General features: G+C 48.8%; 2 protein-coding genes across 2 annotated transcripts in view; one reads left to right on the top strand and one right to left on the bottom strand.

Moving 5' to 3' along the window:
* Positions 1–24,896, bottom strand: part of LOC126521977 (rho GTPase-activating protein 18-like) — a 216,274-nt gene that overhangs the window by 72,687 nt on the left and 118,691 nt on the right. The window lies entirely within an intron of this gene.
* On the top strand, positions 1,871–24,896 carry LOC126521992 (uncharacterized). Its single transcript, XM_050170761.3, has 4 exons — positions 1,871–2,055; positions 17,070–17,396; positions 20,207–20,410; positions 22,626–24,896. The coding sequence occupies exons 2-4, from the start codon at positions 17,239–17,241 to the stop codon at positions 22,930–22,932; spliced, it is 669 nt and encodes a 222-aa protein (XP_050026718.1). The 5' UTR covers positions 1,871–2,055; positions 17,070–17,238; the 3' UTR covers positions 22,933–24,896.

Here is a 24,896-nt window from a genome sequence, read left to right as displayed (position 1 = left end):
ATCACCTTGAAGGCCCGAAGGAATTACACAAGGGGCATTACGCAATCTGGTTAACCTCCCAGCCTTTCGCATCAAATTTTTCTCTCTCTCGTGTTTTCTGTCTCTCTATGCGCGATAACCCTGTGATATCTACCAAAATGTATTTCATGCTGTTATAGGTAAAATAAGATGTGTCACAGCAAGTATCTTGGGGACGTGAATAGCGCTTTTGTCTGTCAGCGTAAGATGAACGCATTTATCGCTTGTACGCCACTGAAATCACAATTAGGTTCTGATAATGGTTGAAGAGCATTCAAAGGGTTTGTGTATAGCACATCTTGAATAGTACGAAGATCTCTTAATTGCTAAGTTGATAAGCATTCGGAGCGCTTAGCAACCGTATCACCGTATTATACTGTTCGCAGTTGGTTTGTTATCATCACGTTATTATTTAGCAGTATAGCGGCTAGTGTCGTCCGTAACTTAGCGCATGATTTATAAAGCGACAGTGCGAGGAGTGAGTGAGTGAGTGAGTGAGTGAGTGAGTGAGTGAGTGAGTGAGTGAGTGAGTGAGTGAGTGAGTGAGTGAGTGAGTGAGTGAGTGAGTGAGTGAGTGAGTGAGTGAGTGAGTGAGTGAGTGAGTGAGTGAGTGAGTGAGTGAGTGAGTGAGTGAGTGAGTGAGTGAGTGAGTGAGTGAGTGAGTGAGTGAGTGAGTGAGTGAGTGAGTGAGTGAGTGAGTGAGTGAGTGAGTGAGTGAGTGAGTGAGTGAGTGAGTGAGTGAGTGAGTGAGTGAGTGAGTGAGTGAGTGAGTGAGTGAGTGAGTGAGTGAGTGAGTGAGTGAGTGAGTGAGTGAGTGAGTGAGTGAGTGAGTGAGTGAGTGAGTGAGTGAGTGAGTGAGTGAGTGAGTGAGTGAGTGAGTGAGTGAGTGAGTGAGTGAGTGAGTGAGTGAGTGAGTGAGTGAGTGAGTGAGTGAGTGAGTGAGTGAGTGAGTGAGTGAGTGAGTGAGTGAGTGCGACAGTCAGCGAGCAGACCGGCCTAAACTGAAGCCGACAGGTCACTAACCATACCTGATAAAAAAAATTAAATTATGGGGTTTTACGTGCCAAAACCACTTTCTGATTATGAGGCACGCCGTAGTGGAGGACTCCGGAAATTTCGACCACCTGGGGTTCTTTAACGTCCATACCTGATCGAAAAATAACGTTTTATGTCTACGTTCTTCGCTCCGCCACTCACAGGCGCGAGAAGTGAATGGCCGAATGACACCGGTTTCAAGATCAAGGCTGTGCATCACTCACGCTGGCCGCGTCGTGTCCGCGAGCACACGGAAAGGATCGCAATCAACAGGCGACGATCGACGTAATGAGAGCAAGGTGCGACGCTACTCAGGATTTTAAAGAAAATTAAAGAGCCCTCAGAGATGTCGAGATCGACGGCACCGAGAGTCCGAGACCAATCCCTTAAAACGTGTCGACGAGTTTAGCAACATTCCCTAAGTGCCCGCGAGTCCGAGTTTGCAATCTTCGCCTTGGCCTCCAACGCTTTTAAAGGCTGCGCCCCGCATCGAGTCTCGATGTACGCGGGGTGCATTTTGGAATTGCGACATCCCGCGAAGTTAAGTCCCCGGGCGGGCGAAATCCTCCGAACATCGCGATCGCGCACGTACGTGTATATACGCGGCGAGACAGGCAGCTACGGGGACCGCGTATTGCGACTGCGGCGAAAGGAGAGAGATTAGCGCCGCGGATAAAGGCGCGCGAAGATCGCGCTCGCTCGCGTGCTCGAGGCTTTCTCGGCCCAGATTTGTCGGTCAGCCGGATCGGGGTCATGAAACCTCTCGGAGAGGGAGAGAGAGAGAGTGTGGCAGAGCCGAGTCGCACTGCAGCCGCCGCTCTAAAATTAGACCTTTCTCGGCTGCCGGTCCACGCTGCCGTCTCGATCGCCTTCGCCGCCGCCTCGAGCGACTACCAGCCGCAGACACTTACGCAGGCCGTCGCCTCGCCGAAAGAGCCTCCGCTAAGCCGATCCCGGGGAAGGCCCACGTGAGGACTCCACGCGCCAACGGCACAGCACACGGTACGTGCTATAACACCCGGGTGATATAGCAATGGGTCACAGGAACCCGCAACTTAGCGCGGTCCTCTTCTCACGCGGGTGATGGCAACAGGTGATCTTCAGCTGTTACATATTACGGGTTGACGCCAGTAGTGGCAACGCGTGGTATTCTAGGAATTGCTCGCAGACAGTGAGAACGGAAGCCGACGTTCAACATACGACAACGGACCGTTTTAGCTATAGGAAAAGTATCCATTTACTTCGTGGATGGAAAACTCGGCTATCGCATATAATTCTCGCAATGTCAAATCCACAGTAGCTACTGAAAAAGTTTGCGCGTAGACACAAGGACAATGGCTCGAAAAGACAGGCACAATCGCATTTCAACCAACTATAGCCCAACTATCTGCTCTCCTAACCACAACAGCTAGTCAGTGAGTAAGTGAAAGTATTGTTTGTAGCGCCAAGAGCTAAAAAAAATGTGGCTACAGGACACATTAGACTATAGGACACGTTAGACTATTAGACAGCCAGAACTACGCACGCGCGCGTTCTTGCGGTGACGCGCGCTACGACCCTCGAAATCACTACAATACCGTATACTTATGTGGCGTCACCGACAGTCCAGACGACAGTGGATCGTAATCTATGGGCAGCACCTCCATACGCGAGTACAAGGAAACAGCATAGGAGATGGCGCCCGCATGATGATCGGGTGTCGAACTATAGCCGTTTCTGCGCTGGAGGTTGTGGAACGACTCTGACGCATGCAGTTCGAAGGCCTCGAGTGTGTTCACCCCACGTACGAGCGGCGTTTCCAGTAGGAGGCCGTTCAGTGACCCCCGTTCTCGAATGTACGCCGCGCGTAGACGTCTCAACAAGACAAGTTGTGCCGAAGAAGGCCAGGCCGGGCTACAAAGCGAGCCGGTTGAGAAGTCCGCGGCCGACTTACCGTAGATTACACATAGCTCCTTTTCTCGTGTAAAAAAAAAAAACTGTTTTGCGCGTAACTAACGGGAATTCACAGGCTGTAATTGTTATTACCAGCTAAGTTTACTCTTGGAGGAAGTGGAGGAAAGAGAAAAGTAGAAGGCAGGGAGGTTAACCAGAATAACGTCCGGTTGGCTACCCTACACCAGGGTAATGGGAAAGGGGAAAACAAAGATCACAAGTTTACTCTTAGGAGGGGAACTATACATGCGGCTAAACAGCGAGTGCACATGGTATGATTTTTTTTTTTTTTTTACTCGTGGCAGGTAGAAGTAGTTGTGTACTAACAAACGTCCCCTGTCGCAGTGGAACTTTTCATACAACCCAATAAACATAACCTAACTGTGCATGCAAGAGACAATTCCTTCGAGTTTTGTCGGGATTTACGCGACTCATCGAGAGACTACCGTATATAGTTGCTTGTGGCGCAGTGTTGCTCCCGAAAAAGAGACAAGCGCTAGCTTCGGTGCAAAGAGAACGTGCAATGAGGGACCTTAGAATCTATGTTTCTCACACTGCTTGATATAGGAATGCGAGTGAACAACAACAACAAAAAAAAGCTAATGCTGACATGTCAGCGGTTTTTTTACAGATTTCGTTGGAGGAACATCCAAATTGTCTCATCTATCAAAACTAAGTCGTATTGTTTCTTACATGGCTCGGCCCACTAGAAAGCGAGGATAATGCGGCCAGGCGTATATGCTATAACACACAACGCGGATCCCTCGCTCGGTTCACCGCTTGTATACTGTAACTTGAAGTAAAATAATTGTATATCAGTGCTTGTCTTTTTTCATTCATGAAACCGACATAAATCACCAGGGTTATGAATGCCATCATGCAGCTTTTTGTGATGTACAGCCTTGCCTTATATATATATATGGTGCGTAGGAGAGTTCTTTTCATCACTCAGGGCGCGGAATTTTTTTTTTGGAACACCGCAGAAACTTCTTCAAACAACCAGTACTCGGCATGTGGTCGTGGCCAATGTAGGCTGTATACTTTTGACAAACACTGTACAATCTAACCACTGACCTCGTGATCGCTGGCACAACGCCGTGGCAGTAGCTTTTCGACACCCATGCGAGGCAGTTGTGTATCGACCGTGAAAGCACGGTGCATAAACAACTGACATAACAATCGGCACTCCGCGCCGAGTTCAACTCTTTTGTTTTGTAACACGAGAAAACCGAAGCGCGAAGGCGAGGAGATCAACGGAGGGGGAGATCAACGGCCTGCTGCAAAAGTATGAACGAAGCGCACATATAGAGATGACCTGGCTGATATGTGAGCGCAGCTCCTTAGCCAGATCCTCGGTGTCTGCGAACCCTCTGCGATACATGCAAATGCGGTCAGGACGTCGCTCCTTGCACCAAGCTCACAATGAACGGGTCGCATTTGGCCGCACTGTTTTATATGCACTGAACCGGTTTGTTTGTACTTTGAACGACGGTGTGGACCGGTTTCCCACACAGTTCTGGCGCACACGCTGATATATACCGCGGTGCTATCATAGCGCGAGGCGCGTTCATTTACCCTAACACCACTGCTGGGACCCCTTGCAATCATGCATAACCAGCAGAGTTCAACGTACGAGACAAGTTAAACAGGAGAGACGCTGTCCAAGAAGCGACTGAAGACTGGGTCGTGCATGTGGAAGCTCCTTCGCGCCGACTATATTGCCCGCGCAAAAATTTTCACTGACATCCCAACGCAGCGATTCAAAGGACAACGCGTAAAATGTCACAGTTGGTCAAATTACCCCTCTGCATGTGTTTGAGCAGCAGTTGTCATAGTGGAATTCGTAATAATTGCCGGCGTTGAACGCCTCAAAGCCACACACTGCATGGTTATCAGGAACGAGATATATGTAGTTGAGGGCACCAGACTTCAGATTAGTTCCGTCCACCTGGGAACAATTTAAGTTCCAGTAGGAATAAGTAAACGAGCACTTTCTCAATCCACTCCCACCTATTTGATTACAGAGCGCAAAGTGTTAATAGATGGACTCAAGCGTAGATTGGCTCTGTACAAAAGAGCAAGTGACATTTTGTTCCCGCGAGGATTTGAGAAATTTAGGAGAGAGGTGCGCATGCTACTGCTCATATTCATCCTTGACACACAGCTGGAGTACGATAATTGAGACATGTGGGTGAGCTGGCAACGCTTACGAATAGTACGGATGGCGCGCAGCATTCTGCGTCCCCGTTCAGCTCTGTCCTCGCCGTTATAGTCTAATAAGAGTGCTGTGACAGGCTTCAAACTTAGCCGCACTTGATAAGTGGCGCACAGGCGGAGCAATCGACGGCAACTCTTGCAAGGATATATAAATCCGCCCACAGCTAAACAGACTGCTCCCCTCCCTCCTCCCATAGAAACGGGTCTGCCGCGGCTGGGTATCTGTTCCGCGGCCTCGCACTAAACAACAAAGTTTAATAGCCGATGAGATGGCATTCGACGATCTAGGTATGCTGGTTTGCGCCGAGGCCGTCGCCCTCACTCCATCCCTTCAAAACGACGCGCGCTTCGTTTCGTGTTGCTTATGTCGAACACCGCGCGGCCAAACTATACAAACAAAGCTTCGCACACGTCGTAGCTCGGAGCAAAACAGCCGTCTAAAGGCCGGCCGGACGCAACGCAAAGGCACGCGAAAACTTTAGTACAGCCGCAGGAAACCGCGCTTTACGCACTACATTTACCGGGAAAACGTTCGTCGCGGAGGTTATAGAGGTGCGTGCAGTTTTTTCGCGTCGAGGAAACGTCGCCGCGCCGAAACGTACAGTGGCACGCGCGCGGCGCGCGCGCGTTACCGCGCACGACCGCGAGTTGCTCGCGTTGACCGCGTGGCGTCCAGCAGGGCGCGACGCACGCCAACCAAAGTCAGGCAGCTTAACGCACGCGCGCGTGCCACTGCTTCTACGGCAACCCACAGAGTCCGGCAGCATTCTGCAGCTTTTTGGCTGGCCGCGCCGCGCCATCCGGCCGTCCTCAATAAACGCCGGCTCACGCAACACTATACTTGGGGGCGCAGCACGCGGTGTTCCGGCGACGGCGCTCCTTCCGGCATCGACGACCTGCCTTGCGCGCCCGCGCGCTCTGTTATCGCGAATTCCAAGCAGCGTGGGCAAAATGAAAACTCGCCGCGCGAACGACCACGCCCTCGAGCCCCTACGCAACGTGCAACAGAATGTTATTTCCGCCCAGGCAACGGGCCCTGACAACACAGCGTCAGTTATTCGACGCACGCAGCATTCGATGGCCAATGACGTCTGGCGGCGGGCTGAGCCCCCCGTGACAGGTCCATCTGCAGCAGCGGACGGTTGTCTCGGGCGACGTGCTTTGAGCGACAGCGCGCGGTGATCGGCGGTCCCGATTGCGTCACCTGCGCCGCCCGTGGAACGTTATGTGTCAGGTTTAATTTAAGTGACATTGTATATTGGCAAGGAGGGACTCAAAGCTTCCTTGACAGCGCGAGTGAGTATGGAGTCAAAAGTTGGGCGCGCTTTGCAACTACGCCCTCGATGTTCCTGAACATGTCATCAACTGAAAATGTACGGCGAGGGCCTTCTTTTTTTTTTTTCTCCTGCTTGAAACAATGCAGGGAAGCAAGAAGCTGAGGCCGGTGACCCTTTTCAGAACGCATCGAGGCGAAAAACATTAAAAGCAGACGTCGATTCAGATCTGTGCCGGCGGCAACATTAGAACCGTTATAGATTTTCGATGGGAAGTCGCCGGACACGTTGGCGTAAAACGCTACTGCGCTTAGAACGTAAGACAACGGGCAAGCGCAGACACTGAGGGGCGGAGAAAACGAAGTCAAGCGGCGGTGCGCGAGACATGAAACGGAAATAAGATGAGAACAACCAAAACCAAGCGACAAATTTTCAGCTCTTAAGACTTGATCCACTCTTGACGGTGGCTTCCGTTTCGTTTACTCGGGGCAAAAACGTCAGTGACACTTCCCTTCGGGGCCGTCCCCGGAAGGCATTGTTCGTAAATGTATTAAAGGGACACTAAAGGTTACTATTAAGTCAACGTGGACTGTTGAAATACCATCACAGAAACCTCGAAACGCTTGTTTCGTGCCAAGGAGAGACTTATTTTAAGAGAAAATGCGTTCTGAAGCGTCCGCGTACCGCTAGCGCAGTTCAAATCGCCCGCCCTCCGATCGAGGAGTACTGACATCATGGTCTCATAGTGACGTTGCGCCAACGGTGAGTAGAACGGCGTCCGCAGACGGCGCTACGGCTTTTCTGCGCAAAACGCAAACGCGCGGCCAGAAACAGAGCCAAGACAGAGCCGACAGCAGAGCGAAAGCGGGAGTATGGTGGCTAGCGGAAGGAGAAACGAATTACGTCCCGCATTACGTCCCACGGCACACGGAGAGTCCGTTTTCGTTAAACTATAGGCTGCGGCGAGCTCGCAGCGTGGTCGGCGTGATCTGTGAGAAGTGACGAGCCTTTTCGCACTCGCAACAGGGCATAAAAAAGTGCGAATCGACGCAAAACTCGGCCTAGAAACGTGCTTCGCCACAGCCAGGGCTCAATACGACCCAAGCTGGCGCGACCCAGATGTCGTTTCCCGCACCACCACCAGGCGCCGCTACTATACCTCAAACTCCAGCGCAAGACGCCCATAAGCTGGTACTTCATTCTATGGCGCAAACTTCGACGCTCGTCGCAATGGACCCTGACACCGACAGATTGGCTCGCGATGGTGGGCTCAACTTCAGCGATTTGAGCACCGACGAGCGCGACCTGCTGCTGAGGGCTCGCACTGCCGGCGTCGTTGCGTACTACGACGGCGGCCTCGACACCGGCTCTCCGGAGCGGGAAAGCAACGAGGGCTTCCCACGACATCACATGGACGTGGCATTCTCGCTGCTTGTTCCAAATGAAAGTGTCGCGAGCCAGCAGAACCCTCACAGCACGACGCGATAACGAAAGTACTGAAACTCCAAAGCGTGCGCGGCGCAGAGTCGAGCGCGCAGAGTCGAGCGAAAACGAAACCTTTCGAACACCCATATTACTGAAGGGTAACGTCAAAATGTTATTTTTTCTTAGAGTCGAATAGACGTAGACAAGTAGCATTTTTTTCCGTCTTATAATCGAATGAAATGATATTTTTAATACGAGTAGTTGAGTATTAGTAACACAAATTATGAGGAGTCCTTTCGTCATCGGGCTAGTACCGGAATGTCGCTGGGGGGTCTCAAATCGTGTCATGCATTTACCTCAATTTCTCGGTTACTAAAGCTCTGTTCGCGATTAAATTGACGCCTTAGACGTTCTAGAACATTGCTCTACCACTTTAACTTGAGTTTCTGGTAACCTTTAGTGTCCCTTTAAAGTAGAATACCCACAGGCAGAAGAGTATGGATATCGAGATGAAACGTTGCAGCCAGAGAGCAGAATCAGTTTAGACTAATAAAGCATTGTTGGAGAACCCTGCAGGTCGTCATTTCAAAAAAAATAGTTTGAATGTTAGATGAGAAAATGAAGGTCCAAGTATCAGTATTTGAATTTCGCGCCGAAACCCCAGCGCCGGTACGTCAGCGTGACGTCAGGGATTCCAAAGTATATTTCCGCATTTGGGCCGCGTTGGCTGAATAAGGGTTCCCGAAACTTGCCATGTTTAATACTTCGTTCCTTTAGAACACAATGTAGTCAATCTGTACCGCTATATATAATTAGCAGGCCCTAAAAAATGCCCTCAAAATCCTAGACGTCACAGCCCCCAGGTGCGGGAACTTAAGTAGGCGTCGCCACCCGTATTTCGTTCTTGCGCTTTTTCTGCCTTACCAAACGTCTTATCGTTGTAAGAGTGGTGTTTTTGGTGTTGTAGAACGGTAATTTACTGATGCAGAAGAAATCATTTTTCACTTTAGTGTCCCTTTAAGCAGTATCCGGTAAAAAGCTAAACCCTGTAAATTAACAAAATTCCAACGAACCACGGCAGAAAAACGAGGGCCGCTGAAGGCGGCAGAGAGCCTTCTCCAAGTTCCAGCTATCATCCCGTTTACACTGAAAGCTTGAGTGATGCTGAATAGAAATATGGGCGAGTTCGTACAGTGGTATGAATTGACTTGTCGCAGAAAACATAGAACTTTCCTTTCGATCGATCTCTCACTCTCTCTCTCTCTCTCTTGAATATCGTTTCGGAGTGCGTATCTATTTCTGCCCTTTTCTGTAGTCCTGTGTGTTCTACACCGAGTCGCATAGCCCGATATAAGCGATCTCCGTCTTCAACTAAACATTGCTCGAGCATAACAACTCCGGCTGTTCTTGATGTACGCCAATTGAAAGTGTACACATTGAATCTGCTCAAGATTGTTGTTCTCTTCACGGCCGCCGGCTTCATTAGTTGGCGTAACCACGTTCCAAAGCAGCACGTAGACGTGGCGTATACAGTTCCGCACTGCAACGTTATGTGCACAAGCAGCGCTAAAATCACTAGCAGTAAACAACAGCCAGGCACAAAACGTATACTGCCAACCCCACAAATTTATTCTTCAGCCGTGAGAGGAAAGAACCACGTGTTAGATATTGGACGCGCTGCTCCGTGAAAGCCTATGCGAAAGCGTGTAAGAGGGGCGGTCCCATCACGCGGTTCGCCCTCTCCCCAATGCTTTTCGTCGCTCCCGCGGTGCACTACGACCTGTTCCGCTTAGTTCGCCGCGAGCGACGAACGAAGCCACGGCAGACGCTTCGTTCCGCTAACCGAAGCGACGTCGCCCGTGTCTGCATCACCTTATCTCCTAGCGGAACAAGGAGGACGAAAAGACCGCGCTGAATACGGCTTAAAAAGAACTCTATTATTGTACACGCAGAGCCAGCACACGCTACACAGCTAGTCAGCCTAAGTATAGAGTTTCCTACAAAACCCACCATGAGGAACTTTGGCGCTGCGAACCATTCAGCCACCATGCAAATGGTGGGGTGCCCGTTCGGGACATCGTCAATTATTCGGACAGAGTGTGAACTTTTGTAATGGCGGCATTTTGAGCCAATCAGCGACACCGTAACGTTCCCCTGGGCCAATCAGAGCTGACGAGATGGGGAATTCGACGATAGGGCGGAATCGGACAGTGTCGAGAACATTACTCGTGCTTAGCACCCGGATTTGTCTAATAATCCAGCTCGTGGCTTGAAACGTTCTTGGGGCGTTATTTATCGCGCTTTATCTTTCTAAATTCCCTTTTCATTTTCAAACACAGCAACGCAATTTAGAGCCTCTGCGCACATGCGTAGTCACTACGAATCGTTGCGTTTATAACAAAACATTTTGTTAAAGAATGATCAACTCGCTAAGTCACAAAGCCGGCTGAAGCCCGATTGGCAATGTTTAGGTAAATTCACGCGTCTATCAATTTCCCATGCTGCCTGAACCGCCGTGCTCGCAGCTCCCGTAGACATTGGCACCAGAGTTCCCCTCTAGTGCAAGTTTTGTAGAAAACTATAGTTCTGAGGCCTGTGGGCCTCCGAGATTTCAACGGCGCACCGTGCGATCACGGAGGCTACGCTAAAGCGTGACGCGACCGCATTCCTCCGCACTGCACGCAACTCGCGATAACATCCTGCGCACCCGTGGCTCTGCATCAGCTTCTCACGGCGCTTGCCGCCAGACGCAACGGGTTCCCGCGCGAAAAAGAGGCACTTCGTTCTCTCCTACGTCACGGTGCAGGCGTTGAAAGCTTCGGCAGCGGAGGAAGTCGAAGCACGCTTTCTTTTTTTTTTTTTTTTCTATACCGGGCAGGGCTCGGACGGTTACGCTTCTGGGTGTTACTGGACACGGCTTTCTGAGGGATGCGAGTCAACGCTCCAGATATCTGCTGTAGCGAGAAGCTATTTCGACGCCTTTAGAAAATGCATGTGGGAAACTGATGTGCTGCTGCAGAGTCGCGTTGAACTGGTGCGTTTATACATATGAGAAGCTTCATAACAGAAGCCCAAAAGCTGGATGGCTTCAAGTTCAAGTTGCGTGTTTGTTTCTTTGTTTGTTTGTTTGTTTGTTTGTTTGTTTGTTTGTTTGTTTGTTTGTTTGTTTGTTTGTTTGTTTGTTTGTTTACGTCCAATAGCAACAAAGCTGCGATCATAGACGGCGTACTGTAGGGCTCCAGATGAATGTCGATATTCGGCTTCTTTTACCGTGGACCAGAGGCTTTCTTTGGACCAGAGGCACACAACTTTCCCTTATTTTATATTTCTTTTTTTAGTTCTCGAATAATCGGAATGCGATGGCCGCAATCGAGTTTCGAACCCGCTACCGCGTGCTGAGCAGGAGACCGCCACAGCCACTGAGCGACAGAGCCTGGTCGATATTCCCTTGAGTGACTCGGATTTTAGCATATAGGAGAGGCACAATTAAGTTGTAAAACAGAATTCGACCAACACCTCCTACTTACCACAAGGTGTACGTGCTCTGAATGTGACGTCATACTGCAAGCGCGAAGCTTTGACTGAAAACCACACTTTGAAGTTGGGGGAAAAGAAGGGGGCGATTTCCGTCCGCACACCGACACTGAGCATCAAATGTTTGGATCACTCAACAGAACAAAAAAGCTGAAAGGACACACACACAAACACACACACACACACACACACACACACACACACACACACACACACGCACACGCACACGCACACGCACGCACGCACACACACACACAAGTTTTCAAATTTACTGCCACTAAAAATGCACGTGATACCGCCTTAATTTTCTGTCTGCACTTCTTCAACTTAAGCCATTGGTTTCTTCTATTCCTGCCGTGAGAGAAGTTACCTTAAGCTATCTGGCCCTTCCTCACTGCAAGCGAGTAAGCGAGTATGCCGCCTTCTGAGGAAGGCTCGTTCCCCGTGTGCATAAATCTGTTCCGTAATATACCACACCATAATTAAACGAATTTCCTGTAGTGCTCGGTAGGCGGCACGTTTCGGTTTTCGTCTGGCTTCGACTAAGCATCGCCGACGCCACAACGCGAACATGGTGACAGTAAAGACCACATTCGTGTCGACCGCGGGAACAAACGCGGACGCCAAATGAGCACTTGGCGACGTTTGGTCGCTACGCATTCGAACATCGTGTTATTACACGTTGTTCCTGTTTTGCCACAGCTGGGGCAGTGGCCGTTTGGAATTACATCCCACTGCGACAATCGCTGCCGGCTAATGGTATAGGACGTCCCACCCTCGTAGCCAATCAAGTTCTCGTACCAGTTCTAGTACGTGATTCTTGCGCCATTGGTTCCGCGTGGATTTTGTGCATCTTCAACACATTCATATGGTTCAGATATATTCACTTTCTGTGAGACTGGGCTAAACAGCCACGTTTGCAGAAAGTGAATGTATCTAAACCATATGAATGTGTTGTACCGGCGCTACAAAAGAAATGTCAAAGGAGAACAGTTTCTATGAAGGCTTTGCTGAAATATTTGGTGATGGTGGAATAAAAACAATCTGCAGGACCGCATGTGCACCTATTATGGATCATTGTAGACATTAGGGAAATTCCAATTTTTCGAAAATTTAAAGCCAAACACGACATGCACGTCCCCAATGCCTTGGACGTGCCTTCCGTTGGGGCGTTCCTTCACCGACCGAAATGCCACCGATCCCTGAGGGCCCATGTGTCAAAAGTCCTGCAGGCGGTCTGTGAATCAGTGCTTTCGCACAAGGGAGGGTGACACCCTAAACACACCGCATCCTTACATCATTACACCCCACAGCCGTACACACGGTGCGTATCGTCTGGACACCTGGACCCACCTGTCTCCATGGTAATGAACGCGCTAATGCGGTAGCCCGAGAGCTCGCTAACCGGGCGCCATTGGAAGAGCTATCCAACCCAGACGACGCACCGACAGAACCACTGAACTACACTGAAACTCTACAATATTACAGAGATACCAGGAGACACTTCCCGCACGTTTTGACAGAATTGTCCGAGTGGACACATAACCGCACAAACCTATGGAAATACATTACGCAAAATGACGTTCAATATATACAGTACCCAATTACCATCACCCACTTGCTCACTGCGCCGACGGAGCCAGTCCTCGCTTTCGACACTGCCTGTGCGCTACATGTAGCAACCTTCGAAACAGCCCTGCTCACTTTGGCGCGTTTCTACTAACCTTTTTTTCTAGAATTGTGAGATTTGGCGAAACGATCGCGATGACAACATGTTTCATTGACGGCGTACATGTTCCTTAACCAAAATTCCGTCTACAGCCGAAGCGTAATGTGGCGAAATAGGATTTCTACGCGATATTGTCAGAAGCCACCTTCTCCGGGAGCGCTGCGAAACTGCCGGTATGCGCGCGTGGCCGAGACCACGGCCGTGCCGCGGCGTAGAGTTTAGTTTTTGATCTGTGCTGATGATATGACAATCTGATCAACGTATGGGAATCTCGATATGCAGTGTGCTCAAGCTGCAAAATGCTCTTGATGTGCTCACTGAATATGCAAAAACTGTTGGTCCCCAACTATGAATAGGAAAGTCCTGCTGGATTCATGTTACTAACAATTAGAGATAAGGAAAACTTAGCTCAGTCTTCGAAACTGACTTTGAGCTAGGAATCAACCCATCAGTCATGCTAAAAATGAGAGTTACCTCTCCTTAGCCTTGAAATACACCTTAGGCTCAGGTAAGAATAAAGCTCAGGGCTGTATCATAGCAACATTTATTCTCTCTCTCTCTCTCTCTCTAAGAAGGAATGTATGAACGAAAGCGGCCTGAACACTGTGTCGGTCGCAAGTCAGAATGTGCCTCAGAAAACAGCGTCTTATGTTTACATTACATTATGCCGTCATCTATATTTACATTACATTATGCCGACACCTTGCGGTTGTCATCGAACACGATCGCGTTAAACCCGCATAGCTGCTCGCCTTACATAAACACGTTGCGACATCTCATCGTAACACATTGCGGAACCCCGAACGATGCTAGATAGCAAGCTACGAGTAAAATTCTTCGCATAATATTGACTCCCACATCTGCATAAATTTTAATTATTTATATTCCTGCAGGCCTTTTTTTTTATTTTTCGGTTTGCACTAGCAAGCTATAAAGAAAACGAATTCCCGTGAAGTTGTTGTCCTTTCTTTCTTTCTTTTATGAGGCCGCCGCGGCAAGGATCGAACCCGCTACCTCGTGCTACGCCACGCAACGCCGTAGCCACTGAGCTGTAGCGGCGAATGGGAATGCGTAAGATGGTGACGAATGATGTAGTTGAAGAACTAGTAAGAAGGGAGTAAGGAAATAAGTAGAACATCCAGTTTACGCCAGTTGCCCGGCCTTAATTCTATTCCTTTTTCTTCTTCTTCCTTTCCTTCTTTTGTTTTGTTTTTGTTCTTTATCTTCGCCACGCACAACTTTTTTGTAAGCATGCTGCCATAATTCGGTTCACCCCCCGTTCAGGTCATAAAATCTGAAAGTGTAAGTACACACCCGATTCTGCGGGTTGCGAAGAAGCGTGAAGGGGGTCGAGTGTGCTCTAGCCGAGGAATGGCAAAGCGTGTTTTAACTTCAAAGCAAAGAGCAACTTTTCTTATCTGTGCTAGCCGCATAACCAACATATGAAATGGAAACTGTTAAAAGAAAAAAGAAAAAACTGGGCGTGCATCATAGGAAAGTGGGTCGACAAGCATAGTTCTCTTTTATTCACAAGTTTCGCTCGCATATTTACGCATGCACATAGAAAGCCGCCCGGTTGGCCTCCACCGAAGCGCATCCTCGTGGCGCTTGTCCAAGATGTGCAGAGTGGTTGCGTCGGAAACCTACAACTTGAGACGTTTGTCGCACCGGCGCGTTTGCAACGGTGAACGGCTGACCGACGGACAGTGCGCGTATGTGCTGTGTAACCGTTAAATGCTGGGACAGTTGGTGCGGAAGCACAGTGAAAAATTAAGCGTAAATCCTCGTTTTTTTACATCACATAAATTATAATTATCGCTCTAAATACTACTTATAATATTTCATTCCTTTACATATGCTTACTTTCATTTACTATGCTTACTATACAATTGCACTCACTCCCTCCTCTCCCTGCAGCCACGCTATAAACGCTGTCTTCTTCGCCATTGCCCCAAACGTGAATGCAATTGAGGTACAAACCCGTCGCGATGGCGTAGTGGCTTTGCCGTTGCGCTTGTAAGCCCGAGGGCGCAGCATCTACTCCCAGCCGCTGAAGCCGCGTTTCGATGTCGGCGAAGTGGAAGAACGCCCGTATACCATGCATTGTGCGGACATTAAAGAACTCCAGGGGGTGAAAATTAATCTAGAGTCCCCCGCTCCACTCGCCCCACTACGGTGAGCCCCATAATCGTATCATTGTAATAAAATTCTGAGGTACAAGCAAATAATGGTTGGAAACGAAACGTCGACTATCAGATTAAGGTGTTATGTAACGATTAAACCTTGTATAATTGAGATGGCAAAAACAAACAGATGCAGTCCCTGTTTGTCGAACCGAACGATGTTCCTGCAATCACGTATATAGCATTGTCCCACACACGTCTCCACCAGGCACTGAACATAATTGATGTTTGACGCGCGAACATCATGTTGTGTCATTTTCGTGAACGTTTTAGGTAAGTGAACCTTGTTTCACATCCTTTTCGCGCGTTTCATACATAGCATGGGCCGCTTCAATTATTGCTCCTTGCGTTTGTATGTACTTCTCGAACGCATGACAATGGATTACATGGCTTGGAATGCTATAGGTGGTGCGTTTCGGGCGGCAGAACGCTCGCAACACATTAAACTAAGTAATTAAATTCTGGGGTCTTACTTGCCAAAACCAAGGTATCATTAAGAATCACGCCGTAGTGGAAGACTCCGGATTGATTTTGACCACCGGAGTTTTTTTAATGTGCCCCCACTGCAGGGTACACGAGCGCTCTTCCTTTTTTTTCTCCCCCCCCCCCCCCTATCGGAATGCGGCCACTGCGGTCGGGATCGAACCCGAGACTTCGTGCGCCGCATTAACAGTGACTACCGGAGAAACCTGTACCGTGAAAACCTATACGTTGTTCAGGCGGCATTTTCACTCCAAACACCGTCATAAAAGAGAGTCGTGGTGACATGGTTACTCGGCGTTTGGAGAGAGAGAGCAACGAGATGAAATGCAGGGAGGTCAACCAAGCGAGCGTATTATTTGTTACCCTACACTGGGGGTAAGAAAAGTTCGAGTAGAATATGTAAAAGAGAGAGAGAGAGTCTGTATGTGGACACTGCGCGCACGCAGGAGGATGCACGAGAGTACTACGAACATTAACTCACACCGGTGGACGTCAATAACTGCACCAGTGCACGGATAGTCATTTGCGCCAGCGACTGATGTGGCCACGGTCCGAGTACCTTTGACTCAGAAAATGGTCCCAAGTTCAGTCAGTTCAAAATTGTGCTGAAGTCTGATCCACCTAAAGATGAAAGTTAGTCTTATCAATAAATGAGTGGAACGACCTTCCGCAATTCATTGTCAACATTAAAGAATTATCTTCTTTCCAATCGGCTTTACTAAACAGCTCAATGAGCATACCTGCCATACCAGCTGATCTTTTCTAAACGACCATGTTATCCAGCTTGAGCGCTTGTATTTGTTGCATTATTCTAAATAGTGTTGTAGCTCGGTCTTGTGTTATTGCATTATATAAGCATTACGTCACGCTACTCTATCTCCTTAATGCACTGCACTGTATCTCCTTAATGCTGAAAACAGTTCTGTTCTTGTGTTTTGAACTTGATGCTTATAACGCCCCCTTGAAGTATCTTGTTGTTATAATCCCCCACCCCTCTATGTAATGTCCGATTCTTGGCCCTTAGGGTACATAAATGAAATGAAAGTATTTTCCTGAGGTGGCGTCGCCTTTTGCCAACACATCCGCCCCTCTTTCTCCCTCCGTGGCAGCGACGCGCAACGAGGACCGTCTCGTAACAGGCAATCCCGCAATCGTCGCAACGGTCATGTGAATTGCTCGACAGGTACGCCATTCACGCCCCATTCTCACTCTTTTTTTTTTTTCCTTCTTTCTGCGCAGGTTGCGTGCGCGGCGAAAGTGCGCTGTCCCCCCTCCTCACGCTCCTTCACCGACCCCCGAGGCGGCCGTCGTGGTGGCTGGGAGAGGGGCCACGGCCTCCCCCCCGCCATAAAGGAAGCGCCGGGGGCGAACCGCACGGCCGCCACATCCAGAGACGGCAGCGAACGCGATGCGAGTCGGGGCCAACGGTGCGGCGGCGATGGTGCGGACGTCAGCGCCCCGGTTACTCTCCCTGTGGCTGGCGCTGTGGCTGGCGACCGGCGCCGAGGCCGTACTGCTCGGAATGCTCCTACGTCGAAGCACCCTGGGCTCCATGATACCCAAGCCGTAAGAAGGACGGCTCCTCTCGAGAATTGTAGCGCTCGTTAGGTGTAGCAAGTAAGTGCGCGGACATCTCCTGCAGGATGTCCCCGCAACCGTCCCGCCCAAGGCGGACACTTAAGCCATAGCTTCCACGACAGAGGAAGACATATCAGCGCTCGGCGTTTCTCTACGAAGCATTAGCCAAGCGTAATACGGTTTAGTTTCCGTTACCTGACGGAATCAATGCATTCAGTATATACGACATATGGCCACGCGCAAATCCATCTTTTCAGGATTTAGTCAGCTGCTCGAATGTTGACTGTCGCTTCCCTTTGTGCGCGCGTGCCACTGGCCACGTGAAATGTAAAGTCAGCATCCACACGAACTCGCACGAGCTTTATTTGTGTTTTCATGATCTATCTTATATGTTGAAGCCATCTTGAAGCAGCCAAGTTTTCCTTTCATTAATGTTCCGCCACCTCGCTGATTTCCGCGGTGCCCGTTTTTGATTCATCCGCCATGTCATGCTGCGCGTACCGGTTATCGAAGTCCCTGAACCAGTCCTTGAAAGGGAGACTAGCTGGGGACACCGAGTGCTGACCTCTCTTTTACTGCGGCGAAAAAAATCGCGTTCGAATTGAGCAACACATCTGCGGTATCCACCGGCAGCGGATCGCCTTCCCCTCGCTGCATCCTAGGCAACTAACCCTCTTTCGGCTACCGATTGTACAGAACCTTTCAGTCCACTTCTACAAGTATTGCATTTGACACGTTTTTCCATCTAGTCATTGCGTACTTATACATGAAATTTATTTATAACAAATCGCCCTGCCCTTAAAATTCCAGCAGATTAAGAACACTCTCATGCTTTTGACTAACCGTGTTCAACGAGCAGCGCTGGTGAGAAGACTGACTGCTCCTGCGGCAACATGATATGCCTCGCTTTGCAGTTAAATTGCAGTAAATTATAGCCTTTCCTACTATTCGCGATTAAATACGTAGCATGCATGCTGGGTAAAATGAAGCACAGATTTAAAGACACCATGCCCAAAGTGAGACCTTCGGTGTCCTCCTTACAACCGGTAGATCACCAAATTTTCCCCATCGAGGACGCCATGTAAGGATGACAAAGCCGAAATGTTATTTGCAATAACTGCTATTTATAGTCAGTATCCCTGGTGCTTTTGTGCCTGCGCAACCTAAAAACAACAACGGCTCGTTAAAATCTCAATGGAGAACAATGAATGCGTTCGCGAAGAGAGTGGAACTTGGCCGCAATGCACCACTGCTTACCGCATACGCCAGAGTATCCGAATACAGGGTGATTGCAAGACGGTAAAAGCTACCCGATTCCCTCAGTAATGACTGATTACGTGTTCTGTTACATGTTCTCCGTTGCACTATCTTCCTTTCTTCTGTACCTTCTCAATAAATGTATTTTGCGCCACAAAGTATACCTAAGATGTTAGTTCGCCCGAACCAATGTGCCCGCAACCAAGTTACTGATTGCATTTGCTTTTAAGTATCTTAAGAAGCAGTGCAACAAAAACAAGAACAACGGACTGCGCTCAGTCATTCATTTTCTTTTTCTTCATTTCTTTTTTTTTCATTTTTTATATCTAGTTTGTGTTGTGCTGCTCTTCAATGTGAATTTACGGACTAGCCTAACTTTCCGGCCAATTATTCCCAGGCAAGCAACGAAAAAGAAGCTGCGACCAGGTTTCATACATAGCAGTCATCTTCGCCGAGCATTACTAGACAAGTGCTTCCTACTGCCTCTTTTCCAAGACTACCTTCAAATTTATATAGTCTGCACATCACAAGCTGTTCAGCCAAAACTAGAAAACTACACATCATTAACATTAACCTTGCGTTAACCTAACATAAATAAAACACCAGCAGATGTACAGTGCTTCGATGAGGCCTCGCCGGGGATCGATTCCATCATGCAGACACTTGCATTTATGAGGGTATGTGATTCTCAGTGCGTTCGGCCAGTAGCTGTTAGAGAGAGAGGGATGAGGCAAGAAGGTTAACGGGAAGAGATTCCGGCTTGGTACCTTGCACTTAGGGATGGGTAAGGCGAAAGTTGTTATACGATATCGTTCTTCGTTCACGGTTAGTATAGCTTCGAGAACACGTTGCGACAGACGACACGAGTATCAAATTGGAAGCAAGTGTGACAATGCAATCTCTACCGGAACATAATAAGCAGCGCGAAGGCGCGGGCATCGACTCCACAATGGACCGCAGCTGATTTTGCGCTCTCTCTGACAGGCTTATGGCATTTTTTTCGAACTCTGCCATTCCGCGATCAAGAAATTTAAATCATCGCAATGCCGTGTTCCTCCACTTCCTCCACAATCTTTTTCGTGGCAGCCATTAATTTCCTTTTTTTTTAAGTGTGAAAGCTCCCCCCCCCCCCCCTTCCTCCCCAGTATTACGCAAAAATAAAGGTATCTTGGCATTTAGGTTCGATTTTTAACGCAGTAAAATTCAATCAACTACGTCGATTAGAACCCATCGTGACATCGAAAAAGGGCACGATAACAGGAATAACTATTTTATAAAAAAAGGTGTTTGTCAAAGCAGAGCTTCTCAAAAGGAGAGGAGAGCTCGAACACTGCAACCTTCATTGCGGTATTGTTCGATGAACAAAGAAGCGATTGCATTATTTCATTGACGACGCACTCATTTATTTTTCCGACATTTTTTTTTCACGTTCTGAAGCCGCTTCACAACCCTCCATTTGCATCTGATGCGACATTCCCGAGGGGTCGCCACCCTGAGTTCGTTCGGTAAAACCGTCATTGCCGTTGCAACTTGGCACGCAGGTCCATCAAGATCTACCGTGACCTGGACAACGGCCACCACGGGTCCGGCCTGCGATCGGGCTTCAAGGTGGGCATCGACGCCACCTTCGGCGGCAGCAACTCCAAGGAGCAGAAGCAAGAGTACGACGACGGCCTCGGGGTCAAGTACCAGCACCACCACCACGACGACTACAAGCTGCAGCAAGGAGACTACGACCTGCACAGGTGGGCTGCTTCGACCCCCGGCGAAACACCACGGAGGTATGCGACGGAGCAATAAGTGGGATTTCACCTTAAGCCGCGACCACGAGGGCTTTACGAGCAGTCGAATTTTCAGTGAAATCGAGAGAAAGCGATAATTTATTACAAAGGCCGAGAACGAGATCAAAGCATGCATGGTTGCAAGCACTTGTTATGCCGAGCGACCAATTCTCAACGTATTTTACTGCTTTGTGTTTCTTTTCTCTTTTTTTTTCACATATCTGAACACGAAATTTGAACTAAATCACCATACCAAAGCGTGCTGTAGGTGTTCCTTAGGAACACTGTTACGGAAAGACTAGCGAAATCTCGCAACTTCAGTGTACCGGAGGCATGATTTTATTTCCAGGACCGTTTTCAGCGTTCTAGTAACGTGTTCCTCCTGCTTATAAGAAATGTTCCCAGGGAACATTTGAAATTTCGGTAAGTTTCCCGCTCCATTACCCGATCCCTTTTCGCTTCCTGCTGGAGTCTCCGTAACATATACCTAAAGCGCGACAGAGCCTTTACATAGCCCGCGTCGCCATGGCTATCCTGATGGTTTGAAAGTAGAACTTTTAAGTCACTCTAGGGCCCTAAGATAAGTCTCTAGGTACAGATACGCGCCAGTAGCCGGCATTGCCTCGTATGTCAAACATGTAGTCAAAAACACAGATCGCCATCACCGAGAGTCGTTAAAAGCCGCATGAGTACATTTGTAAAGGTAACCAACAGGACGATTTTGTAGTGATCACCTCGGCAATCTATCTCTCTCTCTGTCAAGCAGCAGACGTATGAAATGCGAAGAAAACCTAATTTCGTATGTTGGATTTGTCCACTTTAGCTCTCTATATAGAATACGCAGATTATGTCGTCACCAAATCTGGTATCGCTGCGCAGTTTCAGAGACTTAAACTTGGATGCAAGTATGCATCAGCAAATGGCGCCACAACTCGGGACGACAATGCTTTCGCCATCGCATTTCTGCACCAGCGCGCAAACATTTCTTTCAATTTTGCCGACATCACGTCAGATGTTGTCCATTTCAAACCGTCAACATGGCAGAAACTCTCGCTGGAGAATAACCCGACCAATGAAACTTGATACTTCCTTTCTCCTAGACGATGATTCGCTATACGTTGGTGTTCGTTATAACAAGGCTAAAATCGCATGCTCTGTTCCGAGAACACGTTAAGGTCACAAGAGTTCTCACCAATAGCGGTTTGAGGCGAGCACTTCAGTCTACGAGCATTCTTCAGTGTATTTGAGTATTGCTTCAATGTTATACTAACATTTAATCGGACGGTGGCGTCAGCTACTGCGAGAAGAATATAAAACAAGATTCGTTATATTCGTGCTTCCTTATCGGTGTATAATAATAACAGTGCTCGACACACGAACCTAAAGGGCTTTTGCACATCTATTTTAATACTCAGTGTGTTTCCGCACTGCATTGTTTTGTAACCTAACCGCAACATCTCAATAAGACTGTCCCCGCTTTCGTTCTAGTGCTGTCGCGGCTAAAGCAATTTAGAGCGCCTTCGAAACTCCCATGACTAGCTGTCTCAGCTAATAAGCAAACCCGGGCACCTGCGACTGAACTATCGCAGCCAGCTGAATGGATTCTTTAACACGAACGGTGAACCAGCGGACCTTTTTTTTCATATAACACGTAACCGGTTTCTATGCACGCATACGGCTTTGCACATAGGAAATGCGTGCCCAAGAGGAGCTAGCAATATTAAAGACGTCGTTCAACTAAACTCGCGCACTCGATCAGAAAAAATCGATGACATCTCGCGATAAACTTAGCTTGCGACATCATAATTTTTTTTTTCGAATTAGTGAGCAATTTGCCTTTGCACAGCACAACAAAATAGCAGCACCAGCTAAAAGCCTCAAAGTTACAACTCACTCCTGCAGCGTCAAAGGTATCGCGAACAGCAGCACAATGCAATGAAATAATGCACACGACAAACAAGGCTGATATTTGAATCGGGCATCTCAATATGAGTAGGTATAGCTCTCCCGTCGAACATTTACTTGCCTACTAGTTTTTATTTTTTTATTGTTATCATTATTTTATTGCAAGCCACGTGTGTTTAGCCCACTTTACGGGCTCTATAGAAAGCAATCTCGGTGTTCCCTTTCATAACTGCTCGAAGCGGTAGACCTGCATTGACCTTCGTTTCCCTCGCAGGTACCAGAAGAGCCCGTCGATCACGGTGGAAATCCGGGCACGCGAACCACCCGAACCACCGACCACCGAGCCGCCACCGCCGCCGCCGCCCAAGGGGTTCTCGCTGAGGCGCATCGTCAAGCGACGCCGCAAGAGCCGACGCACCACGACGCCGCCCCCGCTGACGCTGCCGCTGACCGTACCGCCGGACATGTCCCTGATGCCCGCGTACCGCAAGGAGCTCATGTACCCGGAGTACGCGTTCGGCCCGTACAAGGGGCACACGCTCATGGGATTCACCTACGACGGGCAGGACTTCAAGAGCTAACCCCCTTCGAAGAGGCACCCTGGCTCTCTTCGAGACGGAACAACGATTGCACAAATCCGTCCACCAACCGTTGAATAAGCTGTACACGCGTTGTCATTCCGGACTGCAGGGTGGCGAAGACATTCCGACGCTGCGTCGACTACACACGCGCGAGGTTGTAACAGTTTTCCGCTATGGCTGAACCGTCCGTCCCTCGTCGGAAAGAGGCTGTAGCGAGGAAGGGGTGTCACGTGTTTAAGTTCTCACGAGGAGGGAACAGACAACGCTGTAAAATTGCCTCAGCGAAGGGAGTACGCTAAAAGGGACAGGTAATGAAAGTTTCCCCGGAAAGAAGGCAACTGCGAGAGAAGTTTGGGTGCCTGCCACCAGAGCTGACGGGACGCGGGGCGTTCACGTGTGACCTTCTGGACGGTACGGATTCCTGCTGAGCTGCAGGACAGAATCATCAAGCACCAAAGCGGCTTGGAGTGCGGAGAGAAGCCGTCGTTCGGAGGAAGGACTCGGCGTACGTTGGTGTCCAACGCCTTCATGTTGGAGAGATTGTCGCAGTGACGGACTCATTGCATTTGTAGTCACAATAACGAGCTGCGTACAGAAGTGTTATAGGAGGTAGCCCACTCACAACAACCAGTTGGCATTCTTCAGGCGAGCAGCTCCAAGAAAGGCTTATTACGAAGGCAATAAGACGGACACAGATTCATACTAAGGTTTGTTACAGCGAAACCTAAGACAAGGACAACAGAAGGTACAAAACGACGAGGTACCTTCTGTTGTCCTCGTCTTAGGCTGCGGTGTAACAAACCTTAGTATGAATCTCAACCAAATGGCCCAAGTTGCCGATCTGATGCAGACGGACACAGCCCTGTGTCCATCTTCCTTGCCTTCGTAATAAATGTTTTTCTTTTTCCTTCTTTCGGGCAGCTCGCCTGCAGAATGGTATACAAGCTCGCCCAGGAAACCATGCTTCTGTTAGCAGTGTTTGATATTGTGCAAAATTGCGCTCCCCCATCCCATGATTGTTCATGTTCACTCTAAAAATGCACAAACGTCGGCACCATTATGAATACAACAAACTTTCACGTACATTCGAGCGACTATTTTACCCTGTATGCTCACAACGATCAGTCTCATTGTTTCGCGCTATGTGCATGAATGTTCTATTGTTTAATTCTTATTCACAGTGCTCATTTAGAAAAAAAAACGATTTCGCGAGGGAAGGAATCCACTTAAATGGAAAACCATCTGTTGCGAAATCACATAATTAAAATTCATTATAAATTCATAAAATTCATTATAATATTGCGTAAATATCAAATCCAGGATGAGTTTACAATTGCTATCCAAGACCAAAAATGGCGTCAGCCATAAGACGCCGGATATTTCTGGCGTATTAAGTTCCTCGACGAACGCTAGACCCATAATGCACATCCACACGGTATATATACTCGTCGAGTCAAAGTTGACGGGAAATGGGAGCCACGTCGAAGTTACCGCCCGAGTTTCCTGCTGGCGTTTACGAACGCGGTTCTTCCATTTGCGGAATGCTAACGATTCAGATCTACAGTGAAAACTCTTGCGGCCGGCTCGATCCTCGCGGAAGACCGCACTGGAAGCGACGTGCCTGCTGCCCAGCCCTGTGCCGGTTCAGCATGCAGTGGAAGAGCATGTCTGCACAGGCACTGTATCCACGAGAGCAAGAAACTATATACCGACGCGCATGACCTCTCCTTGGTGCGTGACTGCACAACGCGCGTCTCTGGCCACGGCAAAGCGATGTATTCTGCGCACGCGTGAATAATTTGCCGTTGTTTTCGCTGCCCCACATTTCGCGCGACTGGCCGTGGAACGGCCGGCTGCCAGAAGCCGACGCGTCAAAAAGGAAGTGCAGAAGCTGCGTATCGCGATGAAGCTGAAACTATGTATGTACATATAAGGCCAATAAAAAGTACCTTTGACAGGAGAAA

Source organism: Dermacentor andersoni, chromosome 6 (genome assembly GCF_023375885.2).
Source record: "Dermacentor andersoni chromosome 6, qqDerAnde1_hic_scaffold, whole genome shotgun sequence".
NCBI classification, from domain to species: Eukaryota; Metazoa; Arthropoda; class Arachnida; order Ixodida; family Ixodidae; genus Dermacentor; species Dermacentor andersoni.
The sequence above is the reverse complement of the archived record's forward strand: the minus strand, read 5'-3'. Positions and strand labels throughout refer to the sequence as shown.

Coding starts and splice junctions, on each gene's coding strand:
- LOC126521992 (XM_050170761.3), top strand. CDS start 17,239: ATGCGAGTCGGGGCCAACGGTGCGGCGGCGATGGTGCGGACGTCAGCG. Junction 17,397..20,206: donor GGCTCCATGATACCCAAGCC/GTAAGAAGGACG, acceptor CTTGGCACGCAG/GTCCATCAAGATCTACCGTG. Junction 20,411..22,625: donor GGAGACTACGACCTGCACAG/GTGGGCTGCTTC, acceptor TTTCCCTCGCAG/GTACCAGAAGAGCCCGTCGA.